The sequence below is a fragment of the Trachemys scripta genome, chromosome 14 (assembly GCF_013100865.1).
Source record: "Trachemys scripta elegans isolate TJP31775 chromosome 14, CAS_Tse_1.0, whole genome shotgun sequence".
Classification (NCBI taxonomy): domain Eukaryota; kingdom Metazoa; phylum Chordata; order Testudines; family Emydidae; genus Trachemys; species Trachemys scripta.
In genome coordinates this window covers 12,238,254-12,264,650 of record NC_048311.1, presented here as the reverse complement: position 1 = coordinate 12,264,650, position 26,397 = coordinate 12,238,254, and the positions used below count along the sequence as shown (strand labels likewise).

Sequence of the window (26,397 nt, the reverse complement as noted above, 5' to 3'; positions counted from 1 at the left end):
GGTGAACGCTAGCCTGAGCGAGATAAGGAGGCTGGGTGGGCGTGTTGCAATGCTCTCGAGAAATCTGAACAGAGCAGCACTGTGCGCTCTCAGGAAGTGCTGCTGTAGTTGGAGCCCTCCTCTCACTCAGCGCTCAGGAGAGGCGAGGATTTGACTCACTTAGTAATAACGCTTAGCCATTTGCCTTCCCTCTGAGGATCTGAAAGCACTTTCCAGACATGAATTAATTAAGCCAAGCAACTCCCCATATGGTGGGGGAATAGTGTTGTTCCCCACTTTGTTGATTGGAAACTGAGGCACATAAAAGCAAAGTGACTCCCTCAAAGTGACACTGTGTCAATGCCAAGTCAGGGACAGAATCCATTCCTGGCTGTAGTTCCTAGATCGAGCTACCACCCAGGCTGCATGGAGAGGGATGGGGCTTCTTAGAAATTGATCCCAGGAAGGTTGTGTGGAGCTTTTGCCTCTCATTCTCTCTGGCTCTTGCCTCTGCTCTTCCATCTGCTGCTGGAACAGTGCATGCTGCCCTCAGGATTGGAAGCTCCCCCACCCCAATGCAGTGTGTTTCCAAAGCTATGCTAACTGGGGGCAGGCTGCTGCCCAGAGAGTAGTGGAAGTCAGCACGAATGGCAGAGAGCCAGGTCTGGTTCCCAGTGCCTGGAGCCAGAAATAAAGACTAGAGGGGGAGGGGGAGATTTTGCAACCTGCAGATTTTGCAGGAAACATTTTATGAATTGAACAGCAGCACACTCTCACCTAGTCATGCACGTTGATCTGTCCTGCATGGGGCTCACTACATGGGCAATCCCACAACGGCAATAAGCACTTAGCTTGGTAGGAATTGTTCACAGGATCGGGCGCTATGCTATAATTTTCCCCCTCCCCAATTCCCTTGGCTGGCTGGATCTCTCCAAATTCAATCTCTTGGTGATGTCAGTCTGTCTGTCTGTCTTTCCCCTTGGTCCCCCTCCCCGGTCCAGCGGTGAGACTGCATTGAGAACTGAGCAGTTATCACAGTCTCCAGAGAGCAAATGCTGTGTGTTTATTGAGCCCTGCGCGGATACAAAAATGTGGATCCGCATCTGCCAGGATCAACCCGCGATCTGCTAGCCATCTTTTACCTGTATCTGCATCTGCACCGGCCCCAGCAAGCTGTCTCACAAGGACTAGCGACCTGCGGGGGTGGGGGGGTGAGTGGGGGTACGGGGTTTTGCAGGGAAGAAGCAGCGCGAGGGTGGGGACTGGGGAAGGGGCAGCGCGGAGGTGGGGTCTCAAGGAGAAGGGGTGGTGTGGAGGGGGGACTAAGGGGAAGGGACTTTGCATCGCGTGCTGCTCCTGAGGGCTTCAGCAGCAGTGCCTATTGCATCACAATGGGGCAGAGGGGTGGGGCCCTGGGGCCCTGCCCGCTCCAATCCCTGTGGCCAGGGGCAGGCCCTGCTGCCCAGGAGCCAGCGGGCTGGGCCTGGGTCTGGGAGCATGGCCAGTGCTGCCGGGCGGGCCGTGGTGGGGACACTGGAGCTGCCGGAGGGGCCTGAGCTGCTGGACAGCCCCTGATTCCGACCTGCCGCCCAGCCCCAGCCACTGGCTGCCAGCCCTGAGCGCGCTGCACCCACTGGGCTGCCTGAACCAGACGCGGCAGGTCAGACCCCGCCAGTGAGTAGAGCCCTGCACAGTTCTATCTGCATCCAATCCACCATCTGCAAAAATGGTCCACGGATATGAAGCAGATCTCCTCCGCAGATTTGCAGGGCTCTATTTATCCCCCCAAGATTATCAACCTGAGATCAGGTTCAAGTCACCCTCCTCCTGCTCTAATGACAGCTGTAACTCCTGGGTGACATACACCACTGCCTCTAGGATACTATAGCTGTTTCTCTCTTTCTGCCCTTGGACAGTGGGCTCTTAAACCACCATATTTCAATGACCAGCCGCTAAGGCTCTCTCTCCTTAGCCCAAGTGTTACAGCTGGGTAGCTGCCTGCTGTTATTGCCCTGATTCTGGCACTGCTTGGCCTGTTATATTTCCTGGGCACTGTAGATGAATGTGCAAGGCTGTAGAACAGAGGTTCTCAGCCTGGGGGTCGCAGCCAGGTGTCAGGGAGCTGCAAGTATGCTGCCTTTCCTATATTGCTAGGAGGGCGCAAGGTCCCAGTATGGAACAAGCTGGGAACCACTGACGTGAGACACACGTTCCTTCTCCACGGCCTGCTGTACCATTCGGCACTAGAAGGCACAATCCGCAGGGCCCTCCTGCCACTTGGTTATTGTGCCACTTAAAGTGTCATCAGTTGAGTTAAGCGAAAATCAGAGTTTCCATCCTGTGGAAAAATCTGACATTTCGACATTTGTTTTCATCCTGAAGCAGGACAAAAAGCCCACATTTTTGGCAGAGTGAAAATTTTTGAAAAATTTAGATTTGGAAATGTTGAAACATTTTGGGTCAGGTCTATTTGATGTTAAATCACATGCACTCGCAGTCAGAGGCGACACATGGGAGGCATGTGGGGTCACGTACCCCCCCAGATTTCTGCCACGGTTTGCCTCACCTGGCTCAGGCAGAGGGGTGACTGCATTGCATTATGGGAGATGTAGTCTGGACCAAGAGCCCATGGGAAAATGGAAGTATGATGCACCTTGAATACAGCTCCCACGAGGCATTGCAGCACCCAAGGCAGATATAGTTCAATGTCGGACCAACCCAAGATGAAATATTTTGTTTTGAATACATATTACAAATTTGAAATTTTCCCATGGAAAATTTTGATTTTTTCAGAAACTGCACTTTTTGTCAAAAAATTGTTTCACCAGCAAGTTCCTAACCAGTTCTAGTTATTGGCATTATAGGCTGGCACAGTCCCCCTCTGTGCTGTCACCAGTCTGTTGTGAATCCACCCAAACACTGGGTCCCATGTGCTTCCAAGTCAACTGGGTTTGGGCAGAGTCTAGGATCTGTAGGGCACACGCTTGTCTGACACTTGTCTAGGGGCACTGCCACCCCGCCATCTTAGACCCTGAAACCAGTGGCTCAGGCTTCCCGAGCCCCCCAGTAAGTGACACCTGCACCCCAGAGCTCCGCCAGGGCTGTGGGCACTCTGGCCTTCTCATTAACTATCCCCTTTAGGGACAGCAAGGCAGAAAAACAAGGGACACAGGCCTAGCAATGGGATTCCTAACCACGGAAACTTGACTCTTGAAGTACTTGAGAGTTACAGGTCTTTCGAAACAACAAAAGTCCTCAGATGCCCCATCCTCTGGTTGATCTCACTCCATCTGGGAGTCTGTAGTTCACCAGCATTCCAGGCTGGCCAGTTCCTCCTGCCCTCTCGCTCCTGCTCTGACCCCATGGCGATGGCTGGCCCCCAGCACAGACCAGGATCCCATCTCTGAGCCATGACTAAGAAGCTACAGACCCACCAGTCACGCTTGCTTCTTCCCCCCATGGGTCTCTGTGGAGAAACCCATTGTTCCATGAGCATGGGCCAGTAGTTGAGAGACAATCGAAGTGGTTGGCCCGAGGCTGTGGTCTGGATGGCTCTTAGTCCTTCAGTGAGGTATGTCAGACCTTTCCTGGGCAGGACAGCTGTCTGGAGGGCAGAACAACAGGCTGTCTTTGAGTGTGTGCAGGCTCCACACGTATAGCAAGACAACCTTCCTCCTCAGACACAGACAGAGCCACCCAGTCACTGTCGATGCTGCCTGGCATTGCTGCTGAAGAGTTTGGAAGTTCCTGGAGCTTGTGTCTGCACAAAGAATCCTCCCAATACTCATCTGTAACTTCTTCAGTCCCCACCTCTCTTCCTCCCAGGGCTGCCCGGGGGGAGGGGGGGGGCAAGTGGGGCAATTTGACCCAGGCCCCACAGGGGCCCTGCGAGCCCTGGCCCGGCGGTGGTCCGGGTCTTCGGCGGCATTTCGGCGGTGGGGGGCCCTTCAGTGCTGCCGAAGACACGGAGTGACTGAAGGCCCCCCCACTGCCGAAATGCTGCCGAAGACCCGGACCACCACCGGGTGAATACAAGCGCCGCAGCTCCCACGCTTTGCCCCAGGCCCCCTCCATCCTCTGGGTGGCCTTGCTTCCTTCTCCCTTGGCACTCCCTGTCACTCGCTGTTCTGTGACAGGCTGGCTAGCTGGTGGATAAGCTGCCAGATGAAGTCCTTCTTTTCTCCCATTCCCTGCCGCCAACCTGAGCACGTCCACTTGTAAGTGAGTGGGTGACAGCACTCGCTAAAGCTGAGCGTACCGTGCTCTGGGCCCATACAGCTCTACTGATGTCCCTCAATCCTTACCCAAGTCTCCCCTGCTATCCATTCCTGGGTTCACCTTCCTCGTGCACATAGCTCTGCCAATGCTCCTCAAACTCGACCCACAGAACCCCCTGCTATGCCAGTCTTGGGCTCCCCACACCCAGCTCTCTTGATGCCCCTCAGTCCCAACCCACAGCCTCCCTGCTACTTCAGTCCTGTTCCTGCACACAGCTCTGCCTGTGCTCCATGCTCTGCAGCATGAACCGCTAACCCAGTCCTAGGCCTTCCTGAGCAGTGATGGCCAGGTCCCAGCCATGCCAGAATGAGCATGGTGGCGTGACGCAGACAAATCTCCCTTCCTTCCTATTCCACTTCTTGTTTTTTCCCCCTGTCTCTGAAGAGAACAATGAGGCCTCAGCGCCAGGGGAAGCCATCAGGTTCCTGGCTGGCTCCTCTCTTGGTGCCCTGCAAAGACCCTGACAGAGCTGTGTGGGAGATGGCCTTGTGGCCTCTGATTCTCTGAGCCACTTAGACTGTGATTAGGAGGGGTTTGATGTGGGGATGGCTGTGGTGTTGCTTCTCCCTAGGTAACCGGACAGCCAGTAAGTTAAGCCTGCCCTGGCAGAGGCCTGTATAGGCGAGGCTGCCCACTGCTGTGCTGTGACAGTCATGTACTTGATTTATACATTGCGCACCTGGCTGGCTGCAGGATAGCGTGTTTTGGTGAAAAGGAAGCGTAGGCAGCGGGTTGGGAGCGGGGGGGGTTCATCCCTCAAATCAAGTCATTTACATCCCTGAAGGGGCATCCAGCAGGAGCCCAAATCCAGGGGGAGAGAAGCACTAGGAGGAGCTGAAGCTTAAAGCTACTCTACTTTTCAAAGTCAGCTGAAGAACAGACTCTGGGTGACCGGACGCCTGGGTTCAATGCCTGGCTCTAGCACTTACTTCCTGGGCAGCCCTGGGGAGAGCAGTTAATCTCTTTGGGTTTCTTTTTCCCCACGTATAAAGCAGAAATAGCGATATTAACCTCAGGGATGGGCTGCTAATATTTTAACATGGGATTCTCACAGAAATACCCCACCCCCACTTCCCCTGAGGGAAATCTAGTGTCCAGTGGGGATCTGTCCATTTTTTCCTCCCTCAGTCAAGGAGCAAGGGAGAGCCCTCTGGCAAACAGACTTGAAGTGAGTGGAATGGCTGGAAGTGTTTATACTGTACTGTGCCTCTGAGATGTGCATGAAACAGGTTCTCCTCTAACCCAGACAAGCTTGTGCCCCAGGATAGCCCCACCGGGCCCCACTCACCATTGCCAACGACCATCATTTGCACCAGTGCAAACTGATTGGAAAGCCCTACCAGAGCAGGGCAGTAACATCTCTCTTGGCAAGGTGCAGGCTGAAAGAGAGTCAGCCCCATGGACTTAATTGGCATGATGCCCAATTGACACCAGGATAATTGCTGAGATCTGGACAACCATGTACAGCTCAGCTTGTGCCATTCAGAGTGTGTGTGTGTGTGTGTTATGGAGGGGTGTTAAAGACCCTGTGGGGGGATTTGGCTATTTTTGGAGAATCCCTGACCCTTGGTGCCACCAGGCCTCTTCCGAAGGCCTAGATCTGCTCTGCAGTGTGTTTCTACAAGAAGGCCTCTCCAAAGGGCTGCAATGGCAGCCGTCATGCCATCCTAGGCAGGGGAACCCCTCTCCCAACCTTCCCTTCAGTTTGGCTGGAGAACATAGGACAGCCCAGCACCAGCGCGTCAGTGACTCACTGAGCGAGCTCTTCCATTAGCATCTCTGTGAAGCTGCTTTAGACTTGACAAGCACTATGTAGCAGTCTCTGCTTTGTTGGCCTGCCACGGGGTGGCTGGTTGGCCCCTGTGAGGAGAGTCAGGGTGATGGGTTTCATTGTGGCGAACAAGCCCATCTCAGCCCCCCTGTGAGCAGCTACCTAGGTGGCTGTTTGGCAGCTAATTAGCTGAGGAGCACCTGGGCCTGATGAAAGGCTGCCAGAGCTCAGCTGGGGCAGGGTTGCTGGTGGGGAGAGGGAGCTGCCCAGGAGCAGTGCTCCCTGGGGGAGGAGCTCCCAGAGAGCTGCAGGAGGCCCAGCCTGTGAGCAGGGCTGGCTTTAGGAAGTGCGGGGCCCAATTCGAACATTTTTGATGGGGCCCCGGCAGGGATGACTAAAAAGAAAAAGAAAAACCATATAAAAAAAAGTCTTTCATTTCTTAGCAACCTGTTCTCTATAAAAAGTTCTGATTTAAGGGATGTGCCACAGTAAATATTTTTTGTACCAATAGGGTTAACATACGTCCGTATTTTCCTGGATGGCAATTTAAGAACCAAAAAGCCTGACATGTCCGGGAAAATACGGATGTATGTTAACCCTACTTAAAGTTCTTTTTTAAAAGATGGGCCTGAACTAGAAATGAGCTCCGTTTCACATGTGTGGGTCCCCGCCACTCCTTGGGGGTGTGCTAGGGTGACCAGATGTCCCGATTTTATAGGGACAGTTCCGATTTTGGGGTCTTTTTATAGGATCCTATTACCCCCCCACCCCCGTCCCGATTTTTCACACTTGCTGTCTGGTCACCCTAGTGTGTGCACATGTGTGGGTCCCAGCCGCTCCCTGCCCCCCTCATTGAAGCAGGTGTGCAGGGTTACTGCCCAGGGAACTGCAGGGCACCCGTGGACATGGGGCTGGCTGGAGGCAGGGCAGGGGCTGACTGGAGGTAGGGTCTGGCTGCAGGCAGGGCAAGGGGTGCGGGGCTGGCTGGAGACGGGTGTGTGGGGTGGGCTGGCTGGCTTCAGGCAGGGCCGCAGGGGGGTGCGGAATGGATTGGCAGGGCTGGAGACAGAGGAGTGCGGGACTGGCTGGCTTCAGGCAGGGGGGTGCGGCAGGGGTTGGCTGGAGACAGGGCTGGGGGTGCGGGGCTGGCTAGAAGCAGGGCAGGGGGTGCGGGGCTGGTGTGGGCAGGGCAGGGGCTGGCTGTGGGCAGGGGGTGCAGGGCTGGTGCAGGCAGGGCAGGGGGGGCGGCAGGGGCTGGCTGCAGGCAGGGGCTGGCTGTGGGCGGGGGGCGGGACTTGCTGGAGACGGGCTGGCTGAGGGCAGGGGGTGCGGGGCTGGCTGCAGGGGGGACAGGGCTGGAGGCAGGGCAGGGGGTGCGGGGTTGGTGCGGGCAGGGGGTGCGGGTACAGCCCACCCTGTACAGTAAGTGCCCCCTGCTCCTGCCTCCCCCACTGGGGTAGCAGCAGCAGCAGCCCGGGGCTCGGGGGCTATTTAAAGGGCCCGGGGCTCCCCTGTTTCCACCGCCCCGGCCCTGTAAATAGCCGAGGGAGCCCTGGGGAAGCGGCGGGGCTACGGCAGCTATTTAAAGGATTGGGGTGGCAGAGGCAGCTGGAGCCCTGGCCCTTTAAATAGCCCCCAGAGTCCCCCGCTACCCATGGTTTGGAGATGTACTGACTGGATATCATTCGGCATGCTCAGGTAGTGCACTGAGCATGGCTGCTGGGGCTCGCAGAGCAGGGGCCCAATGGTGAGCTCTGGAGGGTGAGGGGATAGGGGCAGGTTGGGTGCATCCTCTTGCAGGGTCTGCTCGAGATAAGTAAGAGAGGCAGGGGCAGGCAGCCCCCATCTCATGGAGCAGATGGTCTGAGCAGCCCCCCGTGCAGGGCAAGCACCCAGGGTTCAGCCAGTCCTTCCAGACGGAGCCCAGGAGGTCTCTGGTCCTGTTGACACCAGCCAGGGCCAATCTCTGGTGTGCCTGCACAGGGAGCTGGGGATTGTGCAGCAGGAGCGTCAGCAGGTCTTCTCCTGCCCCCCTCTGGGAGGCTGCCACAGGCCTTGTCATGGAGACAAGCTTGCAGGTCCTGAGGAGATTCTAGTAAGAGACCAGCAGCTCAGAGGGGCCCAGATGAGACCTCTCATGGTGAGCAGTGCAGATTGAATGCCCCTGAGACTAAAGGCCTCCCTCTGTCCTGAGAACAGGGGCAGCATGGGCAGCAAGACTCCTCCGTGGCTCACTCAATCCTTGGCCCCTGCTGAAGCTGGAACAAGAGGGCGATTAGGGTCCGTGGGCTCCCTGGTGGATGCTGAGCTCTCCTGGGAACCTGGCCCTCAGTGCCCATTGTGGCTGCCCATTTCAGTGGCATCTCCCTATTTGTGCCCCCTCCCTCTCTCATGTTCACACCTGGGCCGGTCTGATCCCACCTTCCTCTTGAGATTTCACCTGCGTCTCTCTTGTTTTGCAGGCAAGACACAGGACGCAAGGCCATGCAAGTGCTGAGTGAGAAGCTGCCACCTGCTTGCCCTGCTGTTCAAGAAGTGCTGAGACAGACACGTCTGCTCCCTGCCCATTCATGGAGAACACAGGTCTGTGATCACCAGCAATTTCCCTGAGCGGGTGGGCTGAGGCAGCAGGGAAAGGCAAGCTGGCCAAGGCAGCCCTATGCACTTCAGCAGAGCGAGAGGCTGGGTGAGAAATAAGTCCATCTAATGACTAGGGAGGTTGATCTGCTGGGCTGGTACTGCTGTGGGCCCAAGGAGGAAAGATGGTGGTATGACTAAGGTGCAGGGTTGGCAGTCTAGGAGAAAGCCCGCTTGTAGGACTGGGTTCTAGTCCCGTTTTCTTTCCTTTCATTGTACCTCAGTTTTCCCCTGTGTGAAGTAGAGATGACATTTACCTACCTACCTCACAGGTATTAATACACTGTGTAAGCTGTTACTATCTGTGTGGCCGTAGCACCTAGTGGCCCCAGTCAAGATCAGGACCCCATTGTGCTAGGCACCACACAAACACACAGTGAGAAGGAGCCTCTGCCCTGAGAGCTCACAGTGAAATAGACAAGACAGACAAAGGATTATTGTCCCCATTGTACAGATGGGGGAACTGAGGCCCAGCGAGACTAAGTGACTTGCCCAAGGTCATGGAGGAAGCCTTTGGCAGAGCAAGGGATTGAATGCAGGTATCCTGAGGCCAGTTCAGTGTCTTTACGAGTCCCACTTAGATGCTTTTTTGAGGATGTAAGTGGGACTTAAGTAATTCAAGGGCCTTTTGCTGGCTCTCTGCACAGGGCTGTTTGAGCCTCCAGCTTAGATTCGCCATTCAGATTTTATGATGCTGGTTCGCCCAGTGCTAGAGCTGATCACACAAAGATTGCAAACATGGATATTTGTTTATAATGACAAAAATCTCTGGGCGTTCAGAAATGGCTCAACCATTTTTGCTCAGGCTTCCTAAGAAAATTTGCTTTGGGCCCAAGACCAAACATGGAAAATTTCAGCCTGAGAGGTAAATGTTTGACAAAGTTATAAGCATCTGGGAAAGGCCCTTTAGAATGGAAAATGCAGCTTTAATGCCAGGATAGGCATCGCTCCACACAACACCTGTAATTCAGTTATGGTAACGTGGTACGGTGCAGTTAGCGTTTAGCTATTGGTCAGTGCTGTAGCTAGGACAAGGAAAATAGGGATAGAAAATACTGAATAGACCCAGCTAGTTAATTATTGGCATATCCTTATGATTAACCAGAAAGCAAGGAGTGCACCCGACATCATCCTAGGAGGTGTAGCAACCTTATTCATCCTCCTTAATCGAGGTGTCCTTAATGCAGAACTCCTTAATAAAGACATCCTTAGCTAAAGTTGGTTGCAGTGTTGTTGTAGCCCTGTTGGTCCCAGGATATGAGAGAGAGGTAAAATCGTTAGGGGTCTGGGGGGGGGGGGCACACTGAGGTTGCTCAAATAGGGCAAACTGCAAAGAAGGGACAGACAATTCCCCAAACTGGTGGATATTTCAATACTTAGATTCACCAAGCCAGCAACAAAACAGCTTCTACAATACCTTATTGGCTACACAGAAGCCAAAACACTATTCCCTTAAAGCAGGGGTGGGGAACCTTTTTTCTATCGGGGGCCACTGACCCACAGAAAAAATCAGTTGCAGGCCACACAGCCCCGTAGGGAGTGGGGGTGGAGGCTCGGGGCTTCCCCTAGGCTCCAGGGTGGGGCCAGAAAGGAGGGGTTCAGGGTGCAGGAGGGGGTTCCAGGCTAGGGCTGAGGGGTTTGGAATGTGGGAGCAGGCTCAGGGCAGGGACAGGGGGTTGGGGTGTGGGATCAGGGTAGGGATTGGGGTGCGAGAGGGGGTTCCAACCTTGAGTATGGGGCTTGGGGTGGGTGTGTGGTCTCTGAGAGTGGATTGGGGTAGAGGAGGGGGTGAGGGGTGTGGGCTCCGGCTGGGCGCTGCTTACCCCAGGCAGCTCCTGGTTGGCGGCCCAGCAGGGCTAAGGCAGGCTCCCGCCCTGTCCTGGCACCGCACCGCACCGCTCCCGGAAGTGGCCACGATGTGGTCAGGCGGCTTTGCGCAGTGTGTACTGCCAGCCAGCAGCGTGCCGGCAGGCGCCGCCCACGCAGCTCCCATTGGCCGCAGTTCCCAGCCAATGGGAGCAGTGGGGGCAGTGTCTGCGGGCGGGGGTAGGCGCATGCGTACTCAGAGCTTCCCTGATCACCCCTACACCTAGCCAGGGCCGCAGGGACAGCCGACCAACCAGCCTGGGACCCTAGCTTCCCCCTACAGCGGGACAAGCCGGCACTCGCAGCTCCAGCCCCATGGCGTGGGGGGCACCGAGGCTCAGGGCTTCCAGACCAAGGGGGAGACTTGCCATGGGCCTGATGAAATAAAGCAGGGGGCCAGATCAGACCCACCCCACTCCTGCCTTAAAGCAACCCAGCCTTGGGCTTCCTCCCAGACAGCCAAGTCAAATGTGATGGGGATTACCAAAAATCTTGTTCATCATATAAAAAGTTCTACTAATCCCAAAGGATCGGACACATTACCAATCACGTTAATGAATATTTCAAATCTTACCCCAATACATGCTTACAGCCAATCCTTTAGTATCTAATATCTAAAGGTTTATTTATAAAAAGAAAGAAAGAGGTGAGAGTTAAAATTGGTTAAAGGAATCAAATACGAACAATAACTGCAGAGTTCTTGGATCAGGCTTGGAGCAGTGATGGAATAAACTGCTGGTTTGTTAAGTCTCTGGTTGCTTCCAAATGATTTGGAAGGTCCTCAGTCCCTTGGTTAGAATGGTCCCATTAGTATAAGTCCATAGCCCAGAGCTCAGCGCAGGAAAGAGGCAAAATGGAGATGTTTCCAGGGCCTTTTATAGCTTCTGCCATGTGAAGGGAACTTCACTGTCCCAAACAAAGCCCTCAGCACAGTTTGTGGAAAAATACAGGTAACAAGATGGAATTTAATGTCACATGATCTAGTTACATGCCCTTGCATGCTTCACTGTTACCATATTCTAGCTAGAACATCCACAGGAAGGTCCATCAGGTAGGGATAAGCCTCTTCTATGGTCCATTGTGAGTTAAGTGCTCTTTGATGGGCCATTCAACTTGAATAGTCCCTTCACAGTTCGCCAGACTAGAAGTAAGCTGCCTTGTGGGTGTGACCACAGAAGCGAACACATTTGAAATACAGGTATATAGGCAATATTCATAACTTTAGATATAAAAATTATGCATGCGTACAAATAGGATAATCATATTCAGCAAACAATAACCTTTTCATTTACACCTTACATGACATACTTTGTACAAGATTTATTATGCAATTATATAACAGTGGTAGCAACAATGATCTATATGGTCATATTTTAATCATATAACATCACATGTTTAATGAGCCAACTTCTGTTAGTGAAAGAGACAAGCTTTGGTCTTGTTGGTCCAATAACAGATACTACCTCACCCACCTTCTCTCTCTTAGCTCAAGTGGCCTTGTCAACAAAGTCTTTAATTCAAGAGGCCTTAATTCACAGAAGCATCCTTAACCGAAGTGCCCTGTAGCCACTCTGGGGTAAATGGATGGGGAAAGGAGAATGGGAATGTTTGCCAACTGCCAATGTGGGACAGAGACACCCGATTCCCAGACATTTTATTTTCAATGGGAATTGGGCACCCAGATCCCATTAGAGAGCTTTCGAAAAACTCAGCCTGAAATGTCCAGGGATCTGACTCTCCATTAAATTAGGCTTGAATAAAGACTGGGACTGGATGAGTCATTATACAAACTAAAAACTATTTCCCCATGCTAATTTTTCCCCTACTGTTACTCACACCTTCTTGTCAACTGTTTGAAATGGGCCATCCTGATTATCGCTACAAAAGTTTTTTTTCTCCTGCTGATAATAGCCCACCTTAATTGATTAGTCTTGTTAAAGTTGGTATGGCAACCCCCATTTTTTCATGTTCTCTCTCTGTGTGTGTGTATATATATATATTCCTACTGTATTTTCCTCTGCATGCCTCTGATGAAGTGGGTTTTAGCCCATGAAAGCTTATGCCCAAATACATTTGTTAGTCTCTAAGGTGCCACAAGTACTCCTCGTTCTTTTTGCTGATACAGACTAACACGGCTACTGCTCTGAAACCTAAATTTTAGTTAACCTAGTTATGCCACTCAGGAGGGTGAAAAATTCTCCCCCTTGAGAGATGTAGTTAAGCCGACCTACGCCCTGGTGCAGACACCACTAGGTCAACAGAAGATTTTTTTCTTTGACCTAGCTACCACCTCTCAAGGAGGTGGATTTACTACATGAATGGAAAAACCCTTTCTATCACTATAGCAAGTGTCTACCCTACAGCATACAGCGGCATAGCTGCAGTGCTGTAGTGCAAACGTATCTTAAACTGATGACAGTTTGTGCGCAGACAAGGCCTATGATGAAGTCCTCAATGTACAGCAACACACTCTGCTGAATGAAGTACAAACTCTCTTCCCCCACCACATTGGAGCCAGCTACATTTAGCATTTTGCCTCATTCCTTCCATTTACGAGCCATCACACCTTCCAACTGAGGTCAGGAAACCATAGCATTTTCATGTACGTACAAACCACAAATAGTTCCCTCCCCATTCACAATTCCACCACGCCGACTCTTCTTTCACAAAGCCTGTCCCAGACAGTCCGTCACCATTCATTCCACATAAACCACAAGGCGCCTTCTGCTCTAAAAATTAGAAACACCACTGTCACTGTCATCTTAGTCGCCTTCCCGACATGGTTCTGAGACCATGACACCTACACCTGCACACTGTGCTCAGCCTGCCAAAATCCACTCTGCACATTTGGCAGGAAATTTGGTAATGAAGTTAATAATACAGGAAATCCCAAGAGGATGGTCAATTTTGGCCAGGTTGTGTATATATTTCTGTTAGGAAGAAGGTGGGAATGCTACTTGCTTTCAGTCCCATAATGTAAAATATAGACCTCCAGGGTCATCACAGGCTGCAGTTCAGTCCATATCAGTGGAACTGGATGCGCATGTTACGGTCCAGGTTAAGAGAATGAAACTGTTGTATTCCGAGTCAAGGAATGTTTTGCAAACTCCCTTATGCATTTTCCTGTAGAGAGAGAAAGTACAAAGGCCCTTTGCAAAGAATTAAACAATGCAAATCTGAATTATCTTTCATTATCTTAATGCATTATCTCTTTTTAATTAATTAATGGATTATTGTAATGAAGAGAAAGGCAAGATGCCTCTGGGGTCCTGGAGCAGGATTTTTACAGCTATGGAATAAATCAGCTTTAATTGTTTCATCTGAAGGCTATTTCTCTTCTTTCTCCATGCCTGCCTTCTCCCAGCTCTCAGCAAATTGGATCTAGATATTAATGACACTCACTAAGTCCCTGGAAGCTGGTCTGCAGTTGTCAGACTGACATACTGATTTTAGAACAGCAGAGAGCTTGGGCTTTGATTGAATTTTTGCTGCTGTAAGGCCTGATTCAAAGCCCATTGAAATCAATGGGAATCTTTCCATGTTAACTCCAGTGGTCTTTGAATCAGACACTTGGCCCACCCTATTACTTTTACACACTTACACAGAACAGCTGGTCCAAACTTACTATCCTCCTGGAAGTTCCTTGATTATTAACTTGATTACTAGATTTCCTTCCTAGTCTTTCTCCTGTACTTAGCTGTTTTGTGGGTTGCTCCCTACAGAGCCCCCTCTATCATGGCCCTTAGTTCTGTATGTGTCAGAGAGATGTCCAAGGGGAATTCATTGCTTCTCTATGGTTCCTCTGTGTTTATAACCTGCCTAGGAAAATGGGGCTCTCTGAAGGTTTGAGACCAGTATGTGCAGGGTGAATGGTGCCAGGCTGAGCACAACATATAGCTGTCTGTGAGTGTCGCGGTCTCAGAAACGTGTCAGGAAGGCAACTAAGATGGTGAGGGTGATGTTTCTCGGTTTTAGAGTGGAAGGCAGTTTGTGGTTTATATGGAATGATGACTGAACAGCTTGGACAGGTTTCGTGGAATTGTGAGTGTGGGAGGGAGTTATTTGTACATAGAGGGTAATATGTGACAGGTTTCTTGACCTCAGTCGGAAGGTGGGTCTGCGGGTTGGCTCATAAATGGAAGGAAACAGGCAATATGCTGAATGTCACTGGCTCCTGTATGGTGGGCGAGAGAGTTTGTACTTCACTCAGTAGAGTGGGGCGGTACAGTGGTTATTATTATTTGTATTATTGCTTAGCAGTGCCAGCCTGTCATGGAGCAGAGCCCTGTTGTTTTAGGGGCTGTGCAAACACAGAAGAGAAAGATAGTCCTTCCCACAGAAAGCTTCCAATCTAAGTGAGGAGTGTATATCTTTTATCTGAAGTGTAGTGGCTACACAGTGCCTGAAGGACATAGGCATAAGGGTAGGGTGAGGAGAACAGAGTTAAGATTTCCAAAAGAACCTTAACTCTAAATTTCCTGACTTTCTAATATCAAATGTGTTAACGACACCGTTCTGACAAGGTTCCCTACAATGTATTACAACCTGAACTCTGTCTGAACAACATTTTTTTGCTTGTTCCAGCCCACCCCCAAATTCTGAGCAGTTATCATGGTGACCATACTTCCTATTGCTGGCCGGCTCCTCAGCTGGTGCCAAACGGCATTGCTCCATGGAAGCTACTGCTATACCAGAATGTGAAGGAGCTTCCGGTCTTCGTTTACAGATGGTCTGTGGCCAAATCATTTTTTTCCTGCGGACTCTCAACAATTCTGTGGAGAATTTCTGTTGCAAAAACTCTGTATAGACCCTTTGCTTCTTATACTGCTGTATGGCTCAGGGAATTCACAGTGTGGATTTAGCAGTTTAGCTATAGTAATCATGTCTGAACATTTTGGCCTTAGTCTATTGAGACCATCTCCGGGGTTCCCCAGTTCCATAACCTTTGTAAAATTGTGGCACTTTCTACCTACCCTAAACGAAGGTGATACAAAGTAAGTGCCTTATGCCTATGCAGTGAACTGGATTGTTCCACGTTCCAGTATTTACCCAAGTACAGCAGAGCTGTGCTGGTTGCTCATATCCTTTTCCTCCCTTTGCACAGAGGTGGAGTCAGACATTCTGCGCAGCGTGCGTGCTCTCCTTCGAGAACTCGACGGACACCATCATGCCTTCCAGGGTGAGCGAGGTAAGACAGGCCCTCTCTCAGCTTCCTGGCAGTCTCTCTCCTGTTCTCTGTGCCTCAGACAAGGTCAGTGTCAGAGACTGCCCTGGCTGTTTGTTCTGATTTTGTTGGGATCAGAGGTCCCAGAACATCGGTGGCCGAGTATTCTCCCACCGCACTCAGACTGAATCACTGGCAGATGCTCTACATCGTTCTCATCTCCTTGTGTGCACTTGGCTTGTGACGCTGGTCCCAGAGGGACTAAAATTTTCAACCAACTTTTGGTTCTGGGCACCCATTTCTCCTACTGTGAAATCTTCTTATGCCTTCACTATAGCTACTCTGTATGATGCTTCCAAAGCAGCTCTAGCCAACCTCCTCCATTCTCCTTCAGCACAAGGTCTCCAATAACCTTCATTAATCTGCAGGGCTGGATGATTAGACCAGGACACTGAGAGACAGAGATCATGGGTTTCATTCCCAGCTACGTCGCTGAGTCACTGCATGGCTTTGGGCAACTCGCGGAACTTCTCTGTGCCTCAGTTTCCCCATTTGTAACATGGGAACAAAACCCTTTTTTGTAAAATGCTTTGGGCTCCTCAGCTGAATGGGGCTATTTATGTGCCCCACTTATGGAGAGTTGAAACCCTACGCTGTCAGTCAAACAACTGGGTTCCAGAGCCTTGGCAGCCTGAATTAAAATTAAAATAGATCTTGCTGGAGATGCACAATGTTACCATTAATTAAAATTAGATCTTATCCTAAATGAATCCTCAATCTCTGCAAAACTGAAATATGTGGATTTTCTCCTTGTTGCTATTGTACGTTAGCAGCAGCTGCATGTCAAAGTCTGTGTGACGGCAACCACGGTAATCTGAATGCTCGATAGACAATGAATCTGTATAGAGATGTGATGATGATAATAATAATACTCCTCCTCTGCCCTTCTGTAGCCCCTTCCTTCCAAAGATGTCAAAGGGCTTTTTACCATGAAATCATTACACACCCAATCTCATCTGGGATGCGGGCCTGCGTTATCATCTCTGTTTTATACCAGGGTAAAATGAAGCTTAGAGCCAGAGCATCTTGTTTGCTGTTAGAGACAGAATCAAGTATAGAACCCCGGAGTCCTGATTCACAGTGCACTGCTGTAACCACTAGGCCATGGGCCAAAGTCTAATCTGTTACTCTGTCAGTAACAGAAGTCAGCACAGTTACTCCAGGTTGGTGCTAACATGACTGAGAGTAGAATCTGGCTCCATGACTAATCGTTGCCAGCTGCTTGGAAAATGAAGACCATTACAATCTCCGCGTGCAGCTTTCACAGTGTGACCCCAGGAGTCTGTCTGTTAGTGTTTGTCAATCAAAACGGGTACATGTAATTCTGCCACTAGATGACGCATGGGGCAGACATTCCCAGCTGCTGCTTGGGAAGGTGCACAAAGGATGCCGTCACATCTCAAGCCGGCAGTCTGAGCCAGTGGGGGCCCAATCACTGCCCTGTCCAGTGCCTTATTGATAATATTCCAGCAGCCTCATTTTCTTACACATTCCCACTGCACATTCCCATTGCCCTCATCTCTATAATGGAGACCGCAGGTCCCAGCATGCAGTGTCGCAGCTGGGTCCAGGTGGCATTCTGCTGGGATCAAGACGGAGCCCTCATGTGCCGTGACCTTTTGTCTTCTGGGATGCTGCTGCCAGTTACAGACCAGGACTGCCAGGGGGTGCCGTGTTCTGTAACATCATGGGGAGAGCCTGGCGGGCAGGCTGCTGTTGAGCCATCCCATCGTTGCTGACCAAACCCACATCTTTGCTATGCAGTGGCTTCTGCCTTGGAGCCATGAGGAAGCAGTTTTGTTTGGCCAGCCCCATGGAGCATGTTTGATGAAGGCCAAGACTATGACACGGTTCAAAAAAGAACTAGATAAACATAGGTGCTGGAGCTAAGGGTGTGGGGGGTGCTGCCGCACCCCCTGGCTTGAAGTGGTTTCCATTATCTCCAGGGTTTACAGTTTGATTCAATGGCTCTCAGCACCCCCACTATGCAAATTGTTCCAGCACCCTTGTAGATAAATTCATGGAGGATAGGTCCATCAATGGCTATTAGTCAGGATGGGCAGGGATGGTGTCCCTAGCCTCTGTTGGCCAGAAGTTGGGAATGGGCGACAGGATGGATCACTCGATGATTACCTGTTCTGTTCATTCCCTCGGGGGCACCTGGCATTGGCCACGGTCGGAAGACAGGATACTGGGCTAGATGGACCTTTGGTCTGACTCCCGCCCCCCCCCCCCCCACACCCACTTTGTGCCTTGGTCCCGGTCACTTGGAGATTGGAATTAATGCCTGGAGGCAGCCTGCTGTTTCTTGGTTTCTCTGACTGGGGCGCCTCAGCCTTCATTTAAAAACGAAGACCAGACCAGCTGTAACCAAGCAAAGTGTTTGTGCATAGTCATCCCTTCATCACTGCAGTGGTGTTGTTGTTGTTTTGTGTATCTGTAGCACCTATGAGCCCCAGTCATGGCCCAGGACCCCATTATACTAGGTGCTGCACAAACCAGGGGAAGTAAAAATGACCGTCCCTGCCCCAGGCGCTTACATGCTAAAGAGTTGCCAACTCCCATGATTCTGCTTCAAGTCTCACGATATCTGTCATTTTCCTTAGAGCCCCAGCTCCTGGGATCAGGAAATGGCCATGAGACTCTCTGCTACAATTGTTTTAAAAAAGTCAGCTTCCAGCCATTACGATGGCAGAGAAAAGGGTGGAAATGGAACCCCACTGCGAGCTAATGGCTCAAAACCCAGCAAGCAAATAAAAAGAATCCACTATTTATCCCTGGCTGAAAAATCATGTGGTTTAAAAAAAATCTGACTTTCTGATGATTTTTCATTGCTTGGGGTTGATGATACTACCCTTGGCATGAGACTCTGCTCTGCTACCAGCTCTTCGGCTCTGATGTGCTCATGTACTGACAGCGCTGCCAAGGCTAAGGCGATGGCTCAGAGATAGCATCTCTTATCTCTCGCCATTGAGAAATGTGTGCAGTGTTAAGTGTGGGAGGCTTCCGTTGAAGCCCTGGGACTATAACTTTCCGTCAGAGTGCTCAGGGACTTATCCATGCACAGAAACTGCACTGCTGTAACTAAAGGTTTCTTGTCTGCATGGGGAAACTCACCACTATAATTCCAGCAGTATAGCTCCCCCAAGTGGGTTTTAGCCCACGAAACCTTATGCCCAAATAAATGCGTTAGTCTCTAAGGTGCCACAAGGACTCCTCGTTGTTTTTGCTGATACAGACTAACACGGCTCCCGCTCTGAAACTTATTCCAGAATAAATGTCCACATGACGAGTTCTACCAGTATAGCTATTGCGGTATATTTGCACCAGTATCTTTATGCCAGTAAACTTCCCCATGGAGGGCCTGTCTACACTTAAAAGGGTTTGCTGGTTATAGTTACAAGCTGTAAACTGGCAAAAACTCCTAGAGAAGATGCAGCTTATACCAGCAAAAATCACAGAATCATATAAACATAAGGCTGGAAGGGGCCTTGAGAAGGAATCGAGTCCAGCCCCCTGCGCTGTGGCAGGACCAAGAATGCACATACCCTAAGTCAGTGGTGGAGCCAGGCATAGAACTCAGGTCTCATGGCTTAGTTGCCACCCCTAGTTACCACGGTGCACTCCCTCCTTAGCACTGCTTTCTGTTGGATGACCTTTCCCTTGTTCTTGGTCTCACAGGGATGTTGCGCTGGACCTTGCATAAGAAAATTGATCGGAATCCCCTCAACAGCGCCATCTTGGTTAAAATCCTGGTGAAAGAGCTGGAAAGGGTAAGAAGAAAGAGCAAGGTCTGCCATCGGTGCCTGGTACCGAATCGTGTCTAGCATACCCATCTCACTATGGCTTTATATGGCCCTCCTTAGCATGGCATCTCTGACTGGATTGCTAGGCCAGCTCTGTGCCTGGAGCGACCTCTTCCTGCTGTTATGGATGTTGCTGGGAAGGAAGATCCCAGCCGTCTCTGGAGCTCTGACTCTGAGCACGGAGATGTTAACTGCACAGCTCAGTGCCTGGGATGGCCGAACCAGGGGGCAGTGGAGGATGGAATTATTGTGGAGGCTGATCTGTGTTTCTGCCCTGCAATAGTTCCTCTGTTGCCAGGGAGGGTGTGTGGTCACCAGCCTCATTCCTGTAATTTGGTGGCATGCTGTGACCACCACAATTCGGGGAAGCTCTGTAAGTACTTAGCCGGGTGGGTGGGTCCAGATACCAATCCACCAACTGCCTTCCACCACGCTCCTCCCAGGGACCCCAGCTGCCCTCTCAATTACCATGGAACCTCCTCCCCAGCCCCCATGACCTATCTCCCTCCGTGGCTGGAGGAGGAGAGCAGTGGGAGAGTCACCCTTAGCAGATTCACCACACTGCCCCGTCCTGGCCTCCAGCTGCTCATCAAGTTTATCACAAGGACCTGATTTGTTTGGTGTCACCTGAATTGGGAAATACAGTGCTGTGGTTAAAGGACAAATGTCTGATAGTTTAGAATTAAGGTGCTACAAGAAGCTATATGACTATTCTGTGTCATGGCCCACCTATGCCTAGACCATAGACCTTCCCCTCCACCCATCTGACCTACACATCACCACCTCTCCCCACAAGCAGGCTGCTGATCAGATCATAGACTGTATGCCAGTTCCCCATCCTATTGAGGTTGAGAAACCCCAATATCTCACCTCCTGTTTTTCCTCACTTCCTGTTTTTGGGGGGGTTCAAAAAAGAACTAGATAAATTCATGGAGGATAGGTCCATCAATGGCTATTAGCCAAGGTGGGCAGGGATGGTGTCCCTAGCCTCTGTTTGCCAGAAGCTGGGAATGAGCGACAGGGGATGGATCACTTGATGATTCCTTGTTCTGTTCATTCCCTCTGGGGCACCTGGCATTGGCTACTGTCGGAAGATAGGATACTGGGCTAGATGGACCTTTGGTCTGACCCAGTAGGGCCATTCTTATGTTCTTATATTCATCTTCTGGCACAAAGCCCAGCATACCTATAACATCTCACACTGTGACTCCCGTTTATAATCTAGCTGCTCTACACTCTCCTGCACCCCTAGCCCTCCCCAGGACTGTCTGGACCTGGCATGCTGCCCTACTATGCGGCCATTATCCTCTCTCCTTATGTTACTCAGATACCCCACCTCCAGCTCCAGGGCCTTTGCCTGCCCATTCTGTGCAGTGCTGAAGCCTCTCGGCCAGATTCTCAGTGACACTGAGGCCTAGTCTACACACAAAAGGTGTACTGCTCTAACTAGTCCGGGGCAGTTAAAGCAGTACCACTCGCCCCAGTGCGGGTGCAGCTATACTGCTATAAAGGTGCCTTATACTGGTCTAGCTTATTTCTGTAGGGAAGACCAATAAGCAATATCAATATAAGGTACCTTTATGCCAGTATAACTGCATCCGCACTAGGGACTGTACCAGAAAATCTGTATTGCTAAAAAAGCACCCCACTAATTGAAATAGCTATACTGGTAATAAATGTGTGTGACCAGTGTCAAGGGGTCTTAAGTGGGTGGAAATGCCCCCAGAGGTTACTCTCCCTAATGGAGCTCTCCCCAGCCAGTACAGAGCTGCTCCCAGGCCCTGGCTTGGGGGCCCCAGGGTGCTAGGGGCATGGCTGGGCGGCAGTGCTCTCGGGCTATTCCTCCTGAGCTGGGGGGCAGTGCAGGCTGCTCCCCGTGGTGTTCTCTGTCTGCTCTGCAGGCTGGTGCAGAGATGGAGTGAGGCCATAGACCCCTTCTCTTTGTTGCCCTTCTGACAGCCACAAGGCCTTAGGCAGGGGAAGGAGGGGGCAGAAATCCTTTGCATCTGCTTGTCCGCCTGCACCCACCCACGCACACACCCGCAGTCTGGCTCCGGGTGTTTATCTCTGTGTATAAGCTCAGATTTCCGTGCCATGGTCATGTTGCGGTGGCACTGGCAGTGCTGCAGTCGCTTAGGCTGGCTGACTGACACTTGATGCCATCTCTTTAGCAAGGGTTGGGTTCTGGCTCTCTGCTTATAAAATAAAGGTCTCGGTCTGAAACACAAACCACCGCATGCTGCTTCCCAGAGTGAATGCAGCAGGCACCTTATCTCAGTGATCAGAGCAGAGCCCTCTCCGTTAGCAGAGGCTAGGTGTGCTTCCTGTTCCCCTCCACCACCATTGCTGAGTTGGTCTCCCAAGGGAAGGCTGGCAGGGGAAAGCAGAGAATGAAAAGGTGTGGAAATGTCTGAGAACTGGGGAGGTGTAACGTGAGAGGGGTCAACTGGAGTTGTACACCTGACTGTTGATGTGGCTGCAGCTGACTTTGTGCTTCTCAGCTGACACACAGAGTCACTGCTCCTTCCAGGTTGTTATGCTATTTGCACTAGTGCTGCAAATCACAGCTACCAGAGTTCGCAGCAAGGATCAAACCTGGGCTCTCGAGCAAGGAAAAGCACAAGCTCTTGCTGTCTAAGCAAAGGTGGAACTCCTGTACCTGGCCCATAGCAGCAGACTGGATGGTTGCTGTGGCAGGATATTAGCCAGAGACATTAGCACTCACACTAGGCCAGGGTGTTGTACTTGCATTGGGCACTAGGGTCTGTGCGACTTTCTAGGCGAAATACAGGTCTGTTGCATCTTACGCGCATTTAACATGTGCGATTTCAGCTTTACGCGGTCGGCAAAACAAAACAAAAACAAAAGAGAAAAATAACAATTTTAATACTGTACCTGTAGTGCGGGCGATTCCGCCCGCCATTACACTCAATGTAATTTTGACTATATGCGATTTTCGCTTTACGCGCTGACTGCGGAACGTAACCCCAGCGTAAGATGCGACAGGCCTTTAAATCTGTTTCTTTTCTGGGGAATTTTCTCTTTTGAACCCCTGAGGGTTGGCAGCCTGGGCATTGGTTATTCAGGGCTCAGAGCTATGGTGGGTCTCCTGCGTACTGCTCTGGTCCAGCTGGCTTTGCAGGGGTTGATGCAGCGACCCGTATTCTGTTTCTGCTGTGCAGGATCAGAAACTAAAGCTAGCTGGAAATTTTCCATCAAGAAGTTTTCTCAATGGGAAATGGTTATTTTTTGGTGTAAGCAGAACTTCCCATGGGAAATATCAATTTTGCATTAAGTTAGGGGGCCGAGGGGGTTGAAAAGCTAAAAAAACAAAGTGCTTTGGTTTTCAGTTGCTGAAAACCCTTTTTTTTAACCAGAAATTTTACATTGTAGCCATTTTTCAGTTTAAAAATAATCCTGACCAGCTCTGTTAAAAACATTTCCCTGCTTCCTTCTTGGGGAACAAGCTCATCACACAAAGCTGCCTGAATCCCAATACAGTAACTCCTTGCTTAACATTGTAGTTACGTTTCTGAAAAATGCTACTTTAAGCAAAACGATATTAAGCGAATCCAATTTCCCCATAAGAATTAATGTAAATGGGGGGGGGGGCGTTATGTACACAGCAATGATGATTGTGAAGCTTGGTTGAGATGGTGAAGTCAGAGGGTGGAAGAGGGTGGGATATTTCCCAGGGAATGCCTTACTGCTAAATCATGAACTAGCACTTGGCTGAGCCCTCAAGGGTTAACACATTGTTAATGTAGCCTCACACTCTACAAGGCAGCAGGAATGGAGGGAGGGGAGACAGCATGGCAGAGACACACAGAGGCACACATCATGTGTGTGTGTGAGAGAGAGAGAGAGAGACGCGCATTGCCCCTTTAAGTACACTGACCCCACTGTAAGTACATTGCCTTTTTAAGTAGATCAGCATGTTGAGACAGCAGCTGCTGCCAGCGAGCTTGCTCTGTCCTGAGCCCTGTTGTGTCTCTCCCCCTCCCTCTCCCCCCGCTCTGTGGAGATCGGGTAAAGGAGCGGGGGGATGTGTGGCAGGAGTGTGGGGGAAGGGAGACACCCTGACATTAGCACCCTTCTTCCCCCACTCCCCCCGCAAGCAAGCAGGAGGCTCCCGCGAGCAGCTCCAAGGCAGAGGGCAGGAGCAGCACATGGGAGTGGGGGGAGGGACAGCTGAACTGCCAGCAATTGATAGCCTGCTGGGCGACTGCCTCACGGGGAACTTAGGGGAGTGGGGAGCTGATGGGGGGCTGCCGGCCCACCCTGGTTCCAAGCCCCCACCAGCTAGCTCCAACAGGCTGCTCTTTCTGCAAGCCGTAGACAAACCAGGCGGCTGCCAAACAACGTTATATGGGAGCATTGCGCAACTTTAAACGAGCATGTTCCCTAACTGATCAGCAATGTAACAATGAAACAACAACGTTAACCGGGACGACGTTAAGTGAGGAACTACTGTACTGTGTTCCAAACAAAGAAAGTTCTGTCACTGGGCAGTTACAGACCTGGCACTTGAAACCCCCTTAAACAATATAGGAAAGACTGTAACACACACACTGTGTTGTATGTCTCCTCAGACATTATCTACACTCAACTGAGCAGTGGCATGTAGGGGTCAGGTTGAGACCGACCCTGTCCCTGTCAATCTATTGAAATGTGCTTGGGGGTGGGAGAACAATTCAGTTCCTCATTAATAAAAGAAACATGAATCTCTACAAATCCTCGGGCCTCCCAGTGACTAGAAACAAATCTGGTGACCATTAGGATCGTTGCAGACTCAGAATGTTGGCCAGCTTGCTGCTTTAAGAGTCTTCCTGTTAAACTGGCAGGCAAATGGTGACATTTATTTGGACTGAGAACTTGGACCAAGCTGGCAGGCCGCAGCATTTCTGTCCTGCTGAAATTCGGCCGTTGTGCCTTAAAAGAGCAGGGTGTGCTCAGCATTTCATTTGGGTTTCCTTCCTCTGATGCAAACACCACTCAATTGCTTCACCAGTCAGCAAGTCGTTAAGCAGCATGAGCCTTAGTTAACTGTTTGGCTTGATTTTGCAGGCAGAAAAAGGAGATTATAGACATTACATCATCCCCCTGCTTCATACATTAATGTACACGCTAATAAAGGTAAGATCTGCAGATGGTATTTAACAATCCAGGGAAATTCAAAGCTATGGGGCCTGGCCCTGAGATCACTTGCACCCAATTTATAGCAGAATAGGTAGTGTGGCCTCGTGGACACTGTATTAGTAGGGGGTACAAGAAACCTAGGTTCAGTTCCTGGCTCTGCTAGTAGGTGACTTTGGGCAAGTCATTTCCTTCTCTGTGCCTCAGTTTCTCTACCTGTAAAATGGGAATAATCATGCTGACCTCCTTTGTAAAGCACTTTGAGATCTGCAGATAACAAGCACTATATAAGAGCTAGATATTATTATTAGGTGACGTTAAAATCAGGCCCACCATTCAGTTAGCCATGTTGTACCTATTTATAGTGTTCAAATACATGTATAACTACATAGAATATTTTCAAAAACGTTGCCTGTGCAATATGGCTGGATCAGTTTTTCTGAAAGAACCTTAAATTTCCCAATGTTGTGCATTTGAATTCTCAGCTTTAACAACATGGGATGTGAAATAAATAGGGTTTAAACAGGTCACCTCGGGCCAGATTTTTAAAGGTATTTAGATGCAAAGGTATAAAAATGCAAATAGGTACATAATGGGGTTTTCTTATGTGCTTAGGCACCTAAATGCCTTTAGACATCCAACCCCTGCAGCCTTGCAAGAAGGTATTTCTAGATCTCTGCAGAATTTCCATTACTTTGTCTAGTCTTAGGGTCAGATTCAGGCCTATCGAATTCAGCTAGAGTTGCATCCGTTTAAACCAAGGATGAATTTGGTCCTTAACCTTGAGTCCTTGCATCCCTGGGCAGCTTATTTCCTATGGCTCTCACATGTGGTGAAGAGCTTCCCCCACAGGACCCTAAGTTTAGGCCGCTCCATCTCAGCTGGGATCTTGTTAACTGTTCCTTTCCCATTCCAGGCTCCCTGCATTTCAGACGATCTCTATGAAAGAGTGTATGACTTCTGTAAAAAGCTACTAACTCTGCCGAAGCCTTACTGTACCATTGGCTTGGACTACGCGTTCCGGTTAAAACTAGAAAGAGTGACACCAGGTTTGTGGAATCTCCTGTGGCGTGAGGGTGTAGCTATGAAATGGTGATGTCTTTGCTTTAGTAATTATTTAAGTCCCCAGAAGGGTGATAGGTATTTTCTGTGCACTGTGTCTTTAAATGTCTAAGAGGTCCTCTTGTAGGCAGCGAGTGCTCTCATTCTGTTCTCAGAGTGGCTGCAGCACAGGAGACCATCACACCATGCTCTCTTCTCATGGAGACCTCAACCTCACTTTGAGTGATGTGGGGGAGGAAGCAAAAGTTCCTTCTTCACGGAAAGGAGGAGAATTGTGCTTAGAAGAGACCCTCCGTACCCAGATCTCAAGGAGACTCACCATCCCTGTGCTATAACTATTTTGGGGATTACAGTTGTGCCCAGAGGCATTCACTGAGATCAGAGCCACATTTTGCTGTGTTATTTACTATTATCTGTATTGCCAGTAGCGCCCGAGAGCTCCAGTCATGGTCCAGGATCCAGTTGCACTAGGTGCTGTACAAACCCAGAACAAAAAGACAGTCCCTGCCGCAAAGAGCTCACAATTCCAATAGACAAGATGGAGACAAAGTGGTTTCCGTGAGGTCACAGACATGGAATCTGGAGCAGAGCCAGGAACTGAACCCAGAACTTCTGAGTCCCATTCCCTAAAACCAGAA

The 26,397-nt window shown here is 50.4% G+C and overlaps 1 protein-coding gene across 3 annotated transcripts in view; it reads left to right on the top strand.

Moving 5' to 3' along the window:
- The window catches only part of PIK3R6 (phosphoinositide-3-kinase regulatory subunit 6), a 68,870-nt gene that overhangs the window by 19,060 nt on the left and 23,413 nt on the right, over positions 1 to 26,397 (top strand). For all 3 annotated transcript variants that reach the window (XM_034790384.1, XM_034790383.1, XM_034790385.1), the window contains 5 exons: positions 8,491 to 8,611; positions 15,636 to 15,719; positions 19,437 to 19,528; positions 24,629 to 24,697; positions 25,614 to 25,746. In XM_034790384.1, coding sequence (XP_034646275.1) covers positions 8,599 to 8,611; positions 15,636 to 15,719; positions 19,437 to 19,528; positions 24,629 to 24,697; positions 25,614 to 25,746 — 391 coding nt within the window. In that variant the 5' untranslated portion in view covers positions 8,491 to 8,598. The remainder of the gene's footprint in view (positions 1 to 8,490; positions 8,612 to 15,635; positions 15,720 to 19,436; positions 19,529 to 24,628; positions 24,698 to 25,613; positions 25,747 to 26,397) is intronic.